Source organism: Nyctibius grandis, chromosome 4, assembly GCF_013368605.1.
Source record: "Nyctibius grandis isolate bNycGra1 chromosome 4, bNycGra1.pri, whole genome shotgun sequence".
Classification (NCBI taxonomy): Eukaryota; Metazoa; Chordata; class Aves; order Nyctibiiformes; family Nyctibiidae; genus Nyctibius; species Nyctibius grandis.
In genome coordinates, this window is record NC_090661.1 from 86,943,044 (window position 1) to 86,956,898 (window position 13,855).

General features: G+C 36.6%; 1 protein-coding gene across 2 annotated transcripts in view; it reads right to left on the reverse strand.

Annotated features, from left to right (window-relative positions):
* Positions 1-13,855, reverse strand: part of PDE6C (phosphodiesterase 6C) — a 29,663-nt gene that overhangs the window by 13,024 nt on the left and 2,784 nt on the right. For both annotated transcript variants that reach the window (XM_068399148.1, XM_068399147.1), the window contains exons 2-11: positions 5,440-5,592; positions 5,236-5,325; positions 4,857-4,997; positions 4,205-4,279; positions 4,053-4,117; positions 3,875-3,941; positions 3,079-3,126; positions 2,811-2,960; positions 1,984-2,127; positions 1,833-1,901 (exon numbers count right to left, since the gene is read on the reverse strand). In XM_068399148.1, the coding sequence (XP_068255249.1) occupies positions 1,833-1,901; positions 1,984-2,127; positions 2,811-2,960; positions 3,079-3,126; positions 3,875-3,941; positions 4,053-4,117; positions 4,205-4,279; positions 4,857-4,997; positions 5,236-5,325; positions 5,440-5,592 (1,002 nt within the window). The remainder of the gene's footprint in view (positions 1-1,832; positions 1,902-1,983; positions 2,128-2,810; positions 2,961-3,078; positions 3,127-3,874; positions 3,942-4,052; positions 4,118-4,204; positions 4,280-4,856; positions 4,998-5,235; positions 5,326-5,439; positions 5,593-13,855) is intronic.

Below are 13,855 nucleotides of genomic sequence, written 5' to 3' on the forward strand. Positions count from 1 at the left end.
GCTGAAGAACCTCCATTAAACATATACTAAATTCTAAAATGCAGAGGATATGAAAGTTAAGAAGCCTGTATTAAATTTAAATTGCCTATTTTGTATATATTATATAGATCCACATTGAATAGCCTAACTGGTAATAGCGATATTAGTGAACTGTTTTGTAACACTTTTCATCTGTGTATCCCAAAGCCTAAGGAGAGCGGTGTTATATTTTAAAGGATGTGCCCCAATCCAAACAAGGATTAATTCAGGAAAGTCTGATGCAACACAAAAAATAGACTATATGATCGCAATGACTCCCACCATAGTAGTCTATAAATGATATCCATTTTACGGATAAGGAAAAAAGATGACTGAATGTATGCATATATTTCAACAAATGAGGCTGAACATCCATGCAAAGGTATTTCCTTCTCCCTGGGATTTTCCTTTATATCTATTCTAATCTGAGGTCAAGGACAAGGAAACCTGGAGCAGTTCTAAGACACATTACTTTGTGAATCATCAGATCTACAAACACCTGCTTTATCCCATTAGCTATCTGGGATTCCAGGTCTTATAACAGGATAAAGCATTTGCATGTAGCCTTGGCAGTGCAGAAGATACTAGACCTTTGAATTTGTGACTCCACAATGTTGAGAGAACTGATTTTAATTGCTTTTTAGAGATTTAAAAATTCATACCAGAATTATGTGTTTACATTTGGAGCCTGTACCATAGTAATCACTTGTTGCTCTAGCAGTAGAGAGATTTTATAATGTTTTATGTATTAATTTTTGCAGTTCTTTATGCAGCTAAATTAAATTTACTTTAAGGGTATATGAAGCTACACATGGTCTGTTGATATTTTTTGATTTCACTACTTTTAAGCTGTGTGAGTGTCTGTTTTGTAGGAGTTTAATAAAAATTTAAAAAAATAGTTTAGTGAGATCTTTTCCCTATGACTATGTCTACATTAGCAAATGTCGTGTAATAGGAGGAAATATGTGAAGTGGTTGGTACTGGAGGTCAACAGATTTGTGTGTATTTGACCTTTTTTCTTCAGGCTAGCTCTGTTTTGCTCCATTAACAGTGGGAGTTCATTCAGTGTTTTCCTGGAGCACATCTTTGAGTTTTGTTTCTGATAAAGTAAGCCAGTGCATGTGCTCCAGGACTGCCCCACAAGAAAAAATGAAGTGCACTAAGTGGGCACAAACAGGAGTTTTCCTCCAAAAAGACAATCCCTTTCTAGACTGAAATACTAAGGCAGCCAGAGGACTGCACAGTCTGGAAAAGCAAGTGACTTTTTTTTGGTTTAGTAGTAGCAGAATTTTAACCGAATAGGTCAAATCTGTTTCTTCACTGATTGTTGTCTTTGGACCTCTCTGCCTAAGGAAATGCAGGAAAATTAATCTGAAAGTCGGTTAGTTCCATGGGGCACTCCTACATGTATTCTTTTACTCAGAATGAAAGTGACCTTACATCAATGTCCCTTCTTTTATTTTCAAAATGAAATAAATTCAATTATAAGTATAGCACTGTCCCCATGGATCTTTAAAGAAGTTAAACACTTTAAATGTTAATTCATATAAATGTTTCTGTATAACTGACTATCCAAGTCTGTTGACACATACTTGGGACAAAATGTTTCTCTGTAGGTAACAGTGGGGTCTGCACATAGAAGAACTGAAGAGGTTGAAGATGCATTATTAAAGCAACTCCATCTAGCTTGTGGAACTGATAGCTAAAATCAATTGTATTAATCAGGATTTGGCTATACACAACTTTTTCTATAATCGGGACACGTTATTGTCTGATACAAACATGCTACCAGAACTTTCAGTTTAATGACTTACCAAAATCCTGATAAGATCCTTTTGATCACATTCTTCTATACTATTTACATTTAATTTCTCCTTGTATTTCTAAAATGAAAATTAGTAAGAAATTCAGGTTTTGTGTAGCAAATTTCCTACTTTAATTTTGTGACTGTGGAAAGAAACTCACCAGGATAGATTCAATTTCAGAAGGGGTGGCCTTTGTCTGGTACATAAGCATTTCTTGAGCAATGTCTTTCCTGTTTTCAAGCTTGTTCATTTTGTCGTAAGTGTCAGTATTTAAAACAGACCACCCCAGGAACTGTGTGAGAGTCTGGAACAAAGCCAAGCAAAGTGGAGATGACACCACGACAATAAAATTAAACTGACAATTTGAACGTACTTTTCTTAAACTCCAGTTTCTGGTAGTGCCCTTTGAAAAGCAACTCTACTTGTTAGAGGCTTTTACCTTCCATCAACAGGTTCTGTTAGTACCTCACAGCTTTTAATGATGTTGTTTGTCTCAGCCTAGTAATTAGGGGCCCATATTCCCATTTTGTATACAGGACTTTAAGGCTTATGAAGCTTCAGTTAGCTGAGTGGACTTGGATACACTGTGTAGCGTCTTATCTTGCCCAAGTGCATGTGATCGTGAACACTCTGGAAACTCCCATGATCACAGGCATGATATCCATTGGCAAGCAGCATGCCATACCGGCTTACCCACTGCTAATTAGGAAATGCTGACCATTACTAAAAAGTCAAGATTAAAAATAAAATTATATCTGACTTTTGTTCATTATTGGAATGTAAATGCTCTCTCATAAATTTTCAGGTTTATAAAGAGAAATAAAATTTCTGATTTGTAAGAAACTGTGTAGTGAAGAAAATAGACATTTGGTTAGATGTTCATATAGCCTATTTGACAATTTTTAGACATTTTAAAATTACTTTTTACAATAATATTTTTATTAACATCATATGGCTCCTTAAAGCCTCTAATCCTATTAAGCTTACTTCAATGATCTGTTCATCATACTCGTCAAAAGGTTTTCCATCTTTCCTATTGTAAAATGTTGCAACTCCCACAATTTCTTCTTTTTTGTTGACAATAGGCAATGACAGGACATTTTTGATAACCCATCCGGTCTCATCCACTGGTCCTTTCTGTAGGAAAGCCAAAGAACAGGAACTGTTTTCTTTTGTATGAATGTAAGAAATTTATATTTCTTTCAAAGTGGTAACACAGCTATTGATATAGGCAAGGTAACATTACTGGAATTACCTGAAATGTGAAATATTCATCTGCTGGTGCATTCATCATGTTACAAATCTGCAGCATAAAGAAAAGGAGATGTTGTTTAAATGGAATATAATGTGCACCGAGACTTGGCCTGATATTTTAAAAAGGTGTATTTATTTTCTAAGCTAGCAGCAGTGAGCACCCTAGCTAGCTACAGAAATTAAAACTGTTCCTATTAAATTAGATGTCGTTATTCTAACAGACATCATTCTGGAGTACTTGTAGCAAAGTCCCTCCTGTATGATGTCTCATAGTGCATAAGCATAATGGTTAAGAAAATAACTTCCAGTTTAAAAGGGCATGGGGGGGGTTACGGAAAGAAATAACTGAGTACTAAAGGCTCTGTCCTTACTGCTATTAAAAATGCCATAGGATTACTAATAACAGTCATACGTCACAGCTTTGAATTATGTATATTGGCTACGCAAGAAGGGATAAGGAAATTTTAAAACTGTGTGTATGATGATTTTCTTACTTTGACATTTTGTTGTGAGACTTAGTTAGCACACCTGGAAGGTGACATCAGATGCACACATTATTCTTCCAATGTCACCACAATCAGAGGGAAATTTTCCTGATGTTTTAGCTGTTTGTGCTCAGGGCTTGTCTCCATCCAGACTGCTGATTCACATGATTTCACTGGGAACCAATGACACTGGAAGCAGCACAATATTTTTGTAGAGGTTTTTGGCTGTGGGGAGGTTTGGGGGATTTTTTTTATTCAATCAGAAGAACTGCATGAACTAAAACTTAGTTTTTGTTTTTGCTGTGAACTTACAAATCCATTTTCAGCAACATATGTTGGCAATCCACTGACAAGACACCAGTGATCTGCTGGAGGTGACCTTTAGAGAGAGAATGAAATGAAATTATTTCTACAATACAGACATGTTGTTGTTCTATCCCAGCATTATATCTAATTACCACACATTCGCAGGCTGCCAATGAACACTCACGGAATGACTTTGATTTCTTCTTTTCCATGTAAAATATAGTCAATAATCTTATAAAAGTTGACTTCCTAAATAAAAAGAGAAATACATGTAGATGACCTGTACAACCTCAATGTCAAAATAAGATGAATAAAAAGAAAAATTAATATCCTCACTCGTCCATCAGGTGTCTTGGGGCCTTTGTAAGGCTCTGCTTCCCCCAGCCGGATTGGCCACTCATCATAGAACTCCTAAGAAAATGATACACAGTGTTTAGCAAAAGGAAAAAAAAAAATCAGTTCTGTGTTCATAGACAGCATGACATCCGTGGACAGCAATTTTATTTTTCCTTCTCCATAGATGTACTGTGGTCACATTTCAGTCAATATTAAGAAAACACTGTTAAATATATTTCAGGCAAGAAATGTTTGCCAGTAAATTGCAGGCTAATCTGAAGCTTATCTCCAAATAAGCTTCGTAAATAGCTTAATTGTTTTAGAAGGCAGTTATTTTTAAAGCAATAATCAGACCTGCACTTCTCTCTTCTAGCCTTTCTCACATGGAATTATTAATATGAAAAGTTATTTCAGAATTAGCCTTTATTTTTATTGTGGTTGTATCCTTTGCCATGCTTATATTTTGCATGTAATTTTTGTAACACACTTAGATTTTATATAAACTATCCCAAAGGGTTAGAAAGCGTGGTAACTTTGTGTCTTGGAGAGACGTGCACTAGAAATATGCAGAACAAATTAATTAGAAGGATGGATTTTATTACTTAAAGTTAGGAGTAGCACATTTCTAGCAAGTAGGCAAAATGATTTTTACCTTCTCTTTAGTCATGTCCAGCAGACCAACAGAGTATCTTTCACAATTCAAATACATTCGAATAGTATACAGTGCTTTGTGAAACTGCCGTTCTATATCTGTTAGCTCTTCAAATACTTTGTTGGCAGACCACAAAAGCATCTATTTACAACAAAAGAGAACGGGTAAATGGTCACAACAGTAAGAATACATAAACATTTGAATCCTAGGTGTTCCAGAATAAAATAAGGTGCATTACTGTTATCAGATAAAAAAATTAAATAGATGCTATCCTTCAGTAAGCTTGCAAGAATATAAAATAGTGGGTATAATAATGGTTTATATTTGGTTTATAATGGTTTATACAAAACCCAACTAATGTCATTAACAAATTCTATACCTGACTTCTTCGGGATTCAATATTGTAGAGGTATGTTGTATGATGATTTCTTAGGACCAAAGATATAAAATTGAGGTATTTTTTAAAGACCTAAAAATGACAAAGAGCAAAAATAAGATGAAAGTATCAAATCAAGAGGTAGATTCACTCAAACTACTTGTTTAACTAACAACTGTACTGTTGTGTGACATTTGAGGTTATTACCTCTTCATCCTCTTTTGAGAACTCAGTGGCACTTAATTTGTTGAGTGCCATCACAACAGCAAGCACCTCTTTACCCTGCATAATTGGGGTTGCCAGCATATTGATTGTTGTATAACCAGTTTTTTTGTCCAGAAAATCAGAAAAATGGTTGTTCTGAAAGAAAATAAAAGAAAAAAAAACAAAACCACAAATGAAACACGTAACAATCAGTTACCATGCCAAGAGCAAATGATCATTTCATTTGGTAATTTATGTTTGTGATGCTATGAACACAGTTTCACAGTGCAGTAGATTTATACTCACAAAAACCCATTATCATTATTTAACCCAATCTTGCAGAGTTAGATGTACAAGCTTAACTTAGGCATTTGTTACAAATATAGCTTCTGAAACCAAGTTCTGTGCAGGTTTTTATTAGAATGATGAGGAATTTGAGGAATTAAAAATATGGGAAAATCTAAAATAAAGGAGAGAGTAGTATGACTTCATGGCTACCTGAGAGTCTAATACATATGGCTTGCATGTAAGAGAATTACTTCATAGCTATGTTAATATTTATTATTATTTAATTATTTCTGTAGATGAAATTCATGATGCTGTCCAATCACACAATGTTTAAAACTACCATCTCTCCTGACTGTATATGGCTAAAAATGTTTCTGGCAGAGGGGCATCCCCAGCAGGTATGCATCTGGCTGAGCCATTTCTTACTCCTTCCTGCCTGACAGACTCCCATTCCTGCTGCTCCCAGCCCAACATGCTCTTCTGGTGAATGGGAGGGTGTAGGACCAGGGGGATCAGGACACAGAGCTGCTTTTGTTGGGTGTGTGATCCTGTGGGAGTGAGATCACATGACTAATGAATGAACCACAGCTAACTACCCCACCAATTTCATCCTTGAAACCGAGTGCTGAGGAGGGTTTAGTAAAAGCTACTCTTTTCATTCTTTTATGTAAAAAGTACTGGGAAGCTAGTTCATGTTTCACGGAAAACTGATCCATTTCCTCTTATCAAAGAAATTCTTGGCGTTTTCTTTGAAATGCTCTAGTGTTCTCTTTAATTTAAAAAAAGGGATTTGAAATTTGTCAGGGAAATCTGTCTGTCAAAGGTGGTTGTGTTTTGTGGTGTTCTTACAATAATACATCTAAATGAACTGAGTTATGAGTTGGGGGATTGAAATCTGTCAATATGTGCATATTGAGAACTGACATAGTTCTACTAAGCAGCTAAAATAGCCAGACTCTGTCTTCACTGAGCCTTTTCCATCCCCTCACATCTGCCACTTCTAACAAGTCAGTGCTCAAACTTCTTCAGAGACATGAGCACTCAAGTCCTGGTCTACAGTCAATGGCAGATTCACCCTGAATTTCCTTTAACAGGTCTGCTTCTGATTTCTCAAGGTAATGAGTGGTTGGTACTAAATGAGAATGTAAAGAGTGGCAAGCGGCGTGGTAACCAGGGAAGGTCAGACTACACTGTAACACCGTGGATAGGAATGGCAGCCTGCCAGAAGGAGGCCAAAGGAGTCCTGTTTTAAGGACATTCACCTGGAACCAAGACTCACAAACCTTACCAATCCCCTGCTGTTAGCAAATATTTGTGAACCCACTTATAAAGTGACTGACTTGTTACTGCATGTCTACCCACAGAGCTGATGATACATATTACTGTTAGTAATTACTGCATTAGCTTAGGCAGCCAAGATCTGCATGGTGGATCTCAAGGTCTCTTCCTTGCTGATGGGCTGGAGAATGTTGCAGGATGCTGCATAATGGAATTTCTGCTTTCATAATTTATACACAAAGCTACTCCAACAAACAAACATTTTCTAAATTGTAAAATCAAGCATGAGAAGGCTAGGAAATGCCTGAACTGAAATTGTTTGTCTACTATTTGGATCTTTCCTCTTAATTTCTTTTTTCCCCTCTTCCCTCTAGCAATTGTTTCTGGTATATGTTGAATTTATAGCATATGCAACCCTGAGAAGGTAGACTGGATTTTATGTGTTCAGAACGTTAGGGTTTTTTTTTCCTTCAGTTCTTCATAGTCTTTAGACAGCTCATCTTTTACATTTGCATTTTAGATTTCCTTCTAGGACTGCGTTTCTGTGAAAGGAAATAAATGTGTGGAAGTAACTCTGAAATGTCTTTTCTATATTTAATGACTGGACTCTCTTACAGAGAATTGATTCTCTTAGGGACAGTCTGTGCCACCCCTGTAAATCACATTGAGAAGAATAAAAGTCACCAATATGTTTTCTCTGTAGTTCAATGTATCAGGCTGTATTTGGGTCCCTGGAAAGTGTAGCCAGTTCTGAATATATCATCCAGGGGAAGAGGGGATGTTTTCTCTATTTCTGTCAAACTTTCCCTGAGTTGTGGTTTTCTGTTTTTCTCGGAGAAAGGTATTAGGGGTATCTCACTTAACAGACATCCAGGGAAAATGCCAGTCAACGTGTCTCTTCTATGTAAGAATCAAATAGTGTCCTGCGATCTACCAAACAAGTATGTTATTACAAGGAAATATTTGATTTTCTCTGAGATGTGTTACCTACTGATACAACCATTCTGGTTTTGGGTGTGGTTTTGGGCTTCAGTAACAATTTCTGAATCTCTGACTGTTTTAGCCATTCAAAATAAAGTAAATCAGATAGATAGAAAATTTGACCCTGTTTTGTAGTTCCTCCACCTCATCAAAAGCATCTAGCATAATGGCGAGGCCCAAGTTCCTGGTTTTAGAGCACTGTGTGCTGCTATGAGGGAATAAATAAAAATTTCAGACACTCCTAGATTTCTGAATACTTAAATGGGACCTGTACACATCAAGTGAGCTGAATCAGCAGGACACAGTTGCTGAGTCTTAATTTGTTCTATAACTCCAGACTGAAGGTAGAAGCAGTGGTGTTCAGAAATGTTCAGAGGAAGCACTTTGGTTATACAATTTTTGCAGAGGATAGGAAAATTTTAAAGAATGCAAGTCTCTGTTGGTAAACAAAAAGTTCAGTAACCACAAGCCATCCTGAGTTGTGCGTAGATAGTGCAATGCAGAAAGATATAAATACCTTGTAACACATTAACAGCATTACCAGAGCATATACAAAGACTCCTATCACACATGATTTGCATATACAAGCAAAAATTTGTGCTTAGATTTAGGCTTTTCATTATTGAGTATTTTGCACATAATTGCTAGGAGTTTTGAAGCCTTTATTTCCAATCAAGGTTTAAAAATATTTTCTCTTGAGAACATAAGCTCCTTTTGTTTTCAAAGAAAATTACTTTTCATACCGTCTGGAAAATCATGTTCATAGACAAATACACGAGAAATGTGCTCTGCAGTACTGGAGCCAGAAGACTGTCTTGGTGCTCCCATTAACATATGAATGTGAACACTTAGTCTATTTGAGCCTGACTTTATGAATCCAACCATCTTTTAGAATGATGTTGTGAACTTTCTGCTCTCAGCTAAATCATAACATATGCTTTTAAAAAAAATGAAGGAAAGACGATCTGTTAATAACTCCCTAACTGTAGCACATTTGCAAGCATTTTCTACTAGCTCCATTTAAAGCTAAGATACCTAGCCATTTGCTGTACAATGATCAGTTCTGTAGATATATCCTAAGATGTGCAACATACCCTGGGTTTGCACTAAGCTAGCACCAGCATACAGGAGTGGAAAATCAGGATGGCTCTTTGTGTTCCTCTATCTGTTATAGGTGATAGAAGGTAACTGGAGAGGGGTTTGGCAGGCTACTGTGGATCTAGCCTATACACTTGAAATTGGTAGCTAATTCATGTTTCTTGATTCTCTAAACCATGACACCAGTTATATTTCACTGGAACTTCCAACACTACTACACATTATTATTATAAACCTCTTACCAATGAAATAACAATATAATGCTCTATGTTTAGATCATTTGGCCTCAACTTTTCAGTTCCTTTAAATTTATAAGCCTAATTTCCATCTCATAGCTACCAGTGGCATTTACTAAATCAGAAGTCACTGTTGTGAAAACAGTGTGATTACACCTCTGTGAAAGGGTAAGGCCATTCTTTCTAAAAAGGATTTTTCTTTTCCTCATATGGCAGTTACAAATAAACTTGCTTACTGAGACTGTACCACATCTGATTCTGGATTGTAGCTACACAACTGTAAGTTCATGTCTGTTATAAGGTAAAATAAATATAAATGAGAAAAACTCACTCCCCTGGGAACCACAGGCATTTTGAGAAGAAAGTTAATTTTAAAAGACTGTATGAGCAGATAATACTTTACATATTATGTAGTTTGTTTTAAAAAAAAAAATCGGTGTTACTTTATTGTTTCTTAAAAGTTCTTGTTGATGGACTGCCCAGAAGGAACCATCTTGTGTCTCTTTTATTTCATGGCTCTCCCTGCAGATCTCATTTCCTTTCTTGGGAGTGATATGTTCTTCTATGTTTCCTTTTATCAGTTTTTAAAGACCTTATTTCTTTCATTATGAATTCTCCTTCACTGGCTGGTTTTAGATATTCCACAACTATTTAAGCAAACTATGAAAAAGAGGTCTGCAAATATTTCTAAGCTTTCACAGGCTTTATTCTATGCGAAGCTTAAAAGACTATGAAGACCATCATTCTAATGCTCATTGAACCATCCTACAGCATTTAATAAAGGAAGTACATCTCCCAGTTCATAATGTTATCTTAGGATTTGCTACACTGTGCTCCAGAACACCAAGCTAAGCCTTGAGCATTTCTGATTGGATTAAGGACAAAATACAGCCTGAGGCAAGTGAGTTTGACACTATTGGAAACTCCAGGTCAAAGTCTGCAGTGTAAATTATTTGTTGAGTGTAAATTTGATCAGAAAATGCAAAAACTGTTGTAAGTAATGAGATAGTGTAACTCTTGTTAATTTGGTTTCCATTGCACATGCAAAAATATGTAATTTATACAAATGCAGGAAAGACAGAGAAATGCAATGTGAAAAGCAACTCAAAATGAAGGTATAAGGGAACAAGGATCCCTCTTCCCTGTTCAACTAGTCAGGGTGTAGATTCACTGCTTTGGTTGATTTGAGGTAACAGGAACAGCAGCTCAAAGTTGTTAGTACCGAGGCTTCTTACATCTGCAGTATGCTTGCTTATTCCCAATTGCTTTTAATTTGGCACACCATCAGGATCTTCAGTACACATCTGGTTTGAAATGTTGGGAAATGAGACTTTCCTATAAACTTTTGCTTCCTTGACTGGGGGTATTGCTAGGAAGCAGCACGATGTCGTTTTGTTCATGTCCCACAGATGACATTTACACCTTGGTCTTCATATCACCATCACCATTACTCCCATCAAAAAACCTCTTACTGTTCCTTCCTTCTTGTGTCAACTCCGAGTGACGTGTCAGTATCTGCTATGTAGCCTACCTCTCCATTTTGAGTTTGGCAAAGTGCATAGAATGTCATAGTGAGGAGAAATAATAACACTTAATCCTGCAGCTGAGGTGGTAGTGCTGAGAGAGCAGATGCCTGTTTTCCTCCACATCTTCCCGCTTATAAAGCACAGAGGAAGAATGGCTTTCTGGACCCCTTGCAGTTATGACTACTTTTCTCATGTTGGGCTGGAGATTCTGGGTTGGGTAGATGAGCTCAAACTGGTTAAAATACATGATCCTTTGGATGTGTGATGACCAGGAGTGGGTCTGGAGCACTACTGGAACAGGAACCACAGGAACCTCTGACATTAGAAGGTGGTGTCACACTCTCATCATTATCACACATTTATTTCCACCATCTTTACATGTTTCTGTTTTTGTTTCTGGTAGCCCTGCAGTATTTTATCCTCTTCCTGATATTTTGTTCTCCCACTGACTGTCTTGCATTGGCTCAGATTTCTCAAACAAAATTTTTCCCACTGAGTAGGTGGTATTGGTGTGCTATATTGTTTCATCACTTATTTCTGCTTATCCTAATTTCAACTCACAAATGTTTCTGTTTCATAATAATATAATTGAGTATGAATGGAAAATAAAAAGTACCTGCCATCAGCTACAAAATTGTCATCAGTCTGATTCAAAACCCAAACTGATTAGATAAATGAGTTGGCAATTCATTAGGCCACACTCAAAAAAACATGTATTGTCAGGGGTATAAAACAACTCCCTTTTGACATGTAACTTACTAGCATTACAGAACAAATTGACTTTGGTATCTTCAAGACCACTAGAGTTTTGAAACTGAATCAAGTAGAAATTAATATATATTTAACAGCATTTAATGTCACTGAAATGTCTGCTTGTTATTTGCCATGTATAGCAGCTATTTTGCAACTTTTTGAAATCTGATCTGTATTATATCCTTTAAGTATTTTTTTCACATAAAACAAGAAAATTAGACTAAAAGGGAACTTTTCATTTTAATTTTTCATGTTCATTTTTTCTTCAGTTTTGGGAGCTCTCCTCTTTTAACGTAAGTTAATTCAAGGAAAGGATTAAGGGTTTGGATTTTTCTTCTGGAAGGTACAATTAATAGAAATTTGTTCCTGTGTTAAAATATTTTCTTGTAAGTTGACTGAATCTTTGTCTTTATAACAGATTGGAACATGTTTCCATTTTTCCAGTTAATATTTACTATATTGAGTGTGAGTTTATGACAATCTGTTTTTTATTATCAAGATGATAAGAGAAAATGGTGAGCAGACATTAACATTTACAATGCAAGTTCTTCCCAGGTAAAAAGCTATCTCTCCATTTTTTCCCCATTTTTAGTTTATCTTGGGATTGTTTCTTTCAATTTTCATTATTTTTCAGACATTCAGGAAGTCAGTACTTCTGTAGTATTGTGTATCTTTTCTCTCATTTCTTCTCGTCTTAACAACTCTGAGTTTGTTTCTCAAGAACTTCCCTCTAAAATTAGTTTAACAATCTTCCTCTGGCCTTTGAAGCTTTTTTTAACGTACTCTGCTTTATCAATATGTTGGATATTCGGGTTTCTTCTCCAAGATCCCATTGTGAGGGGACTAGCAGAACGTGAATTTAGAACTGAGACATCTTATTAGCAAGTGACTGCCCTGCTACCAGCTCCACCACAAAGTGACTCCACTCTTTCCATTTTCAGGGCAACAAGTTGTGTCATTGACCATCTTGCTCTCTTCTGTGCTTTCCCACTGCTTCGTAGTTTAGACATGGATGCATCTGATTCCGGCAATATCTTCTTGCCCTAGAAGGGAGTCTAAGGCTAACGCCTGGTCCCAGGACCAGTGCTGTGTGCTACCGGAGCAACTGTTTACACACGGCAGCTGAACAAAAGTTCAGTGTCCAGGTCTCCTCACTGCCACATGGGAGTTTGAACCACTGAGCTGCAAAACCACACTTCCCCTCACACTTTTCTCTCCCCTCTTCAAATAATCTTTAATTTATTTTACAATTTGGTGTAGGTTCAAGAAAAAGGATGGAGTGTCTCTTCTTCCTCGTTCCAGGCTCAGACAACCTGGAGTCTGGGGACTGGCACATTCCCATGAATCTGATACTCCTGCCACTTCAGATAGGCATGGAATTAAAACCTCTCCCACCCTTGCATTAAAGAGAAGTAGAACTCCCCGAAAAAAAGACTCATGCAAACTGGAGGCGGATCAGTTTACAAAGGGCTGATACAAGTGCTTGCAACTTGAAGATATATCTAAGTTGTTTTGTATCATAGGATTCCAGTGGTTAAATCAGGTGCCACAATGATCACTGCTCTGGCTGCTTAATCTGAGTTGGAAGCACCAGAATTTCTCCACACTCTGTTGTTTCTTCACTTTCCTGGGGGTTGTGGATTCCAGTGCAGGATCTCTAAAAAAAAGGGCTTGTTATTTCAGCATCAGAATATTTGAGTCCCTTTATGGATCTAATGCAAAAGCCTTCACTTCTTTTGAAGCATTTTTTCACTATTTATATAATTTTATACTCTACTATAACCAGGAATATTATTTCTTGAGTTTACAATCCTCAGTTAATTCTTTGTCTTCAAATATCTCTGAATTAAAAGGAATAATGCAATAATTTAAATACGTGATGGTTTAAAGCAAATATATATAGTCTTTATTATTGTTTCTCACAGGCTGAGAATGTCAGATTTTGATTCCCCAGAAGACATGCTCCTTGTTTAACTGTTTCTTAGTTCTTTGTTATAGAAGGTCTGTATCTTTTCCTCTGCTATTCTTTTCTGAAGCATTAGTCAGGATGAGGAGGTTCCTTGCATTTCTTGGTACCTTACCAGGTTGAAGAAGGAGAGAATCCCTAAAGAACTGGCTACCAGGCACTAAAAGTGGAGTCTTATGTTTTTTCAATGATTTATTGCTGTTGTGATCTTTCAGTACATTCACTCTTGTTATAAAGGCGTGGTGATTGAAGCATAAAAATGTCTCACTGTGGATTTGTCAATGTCATGTACT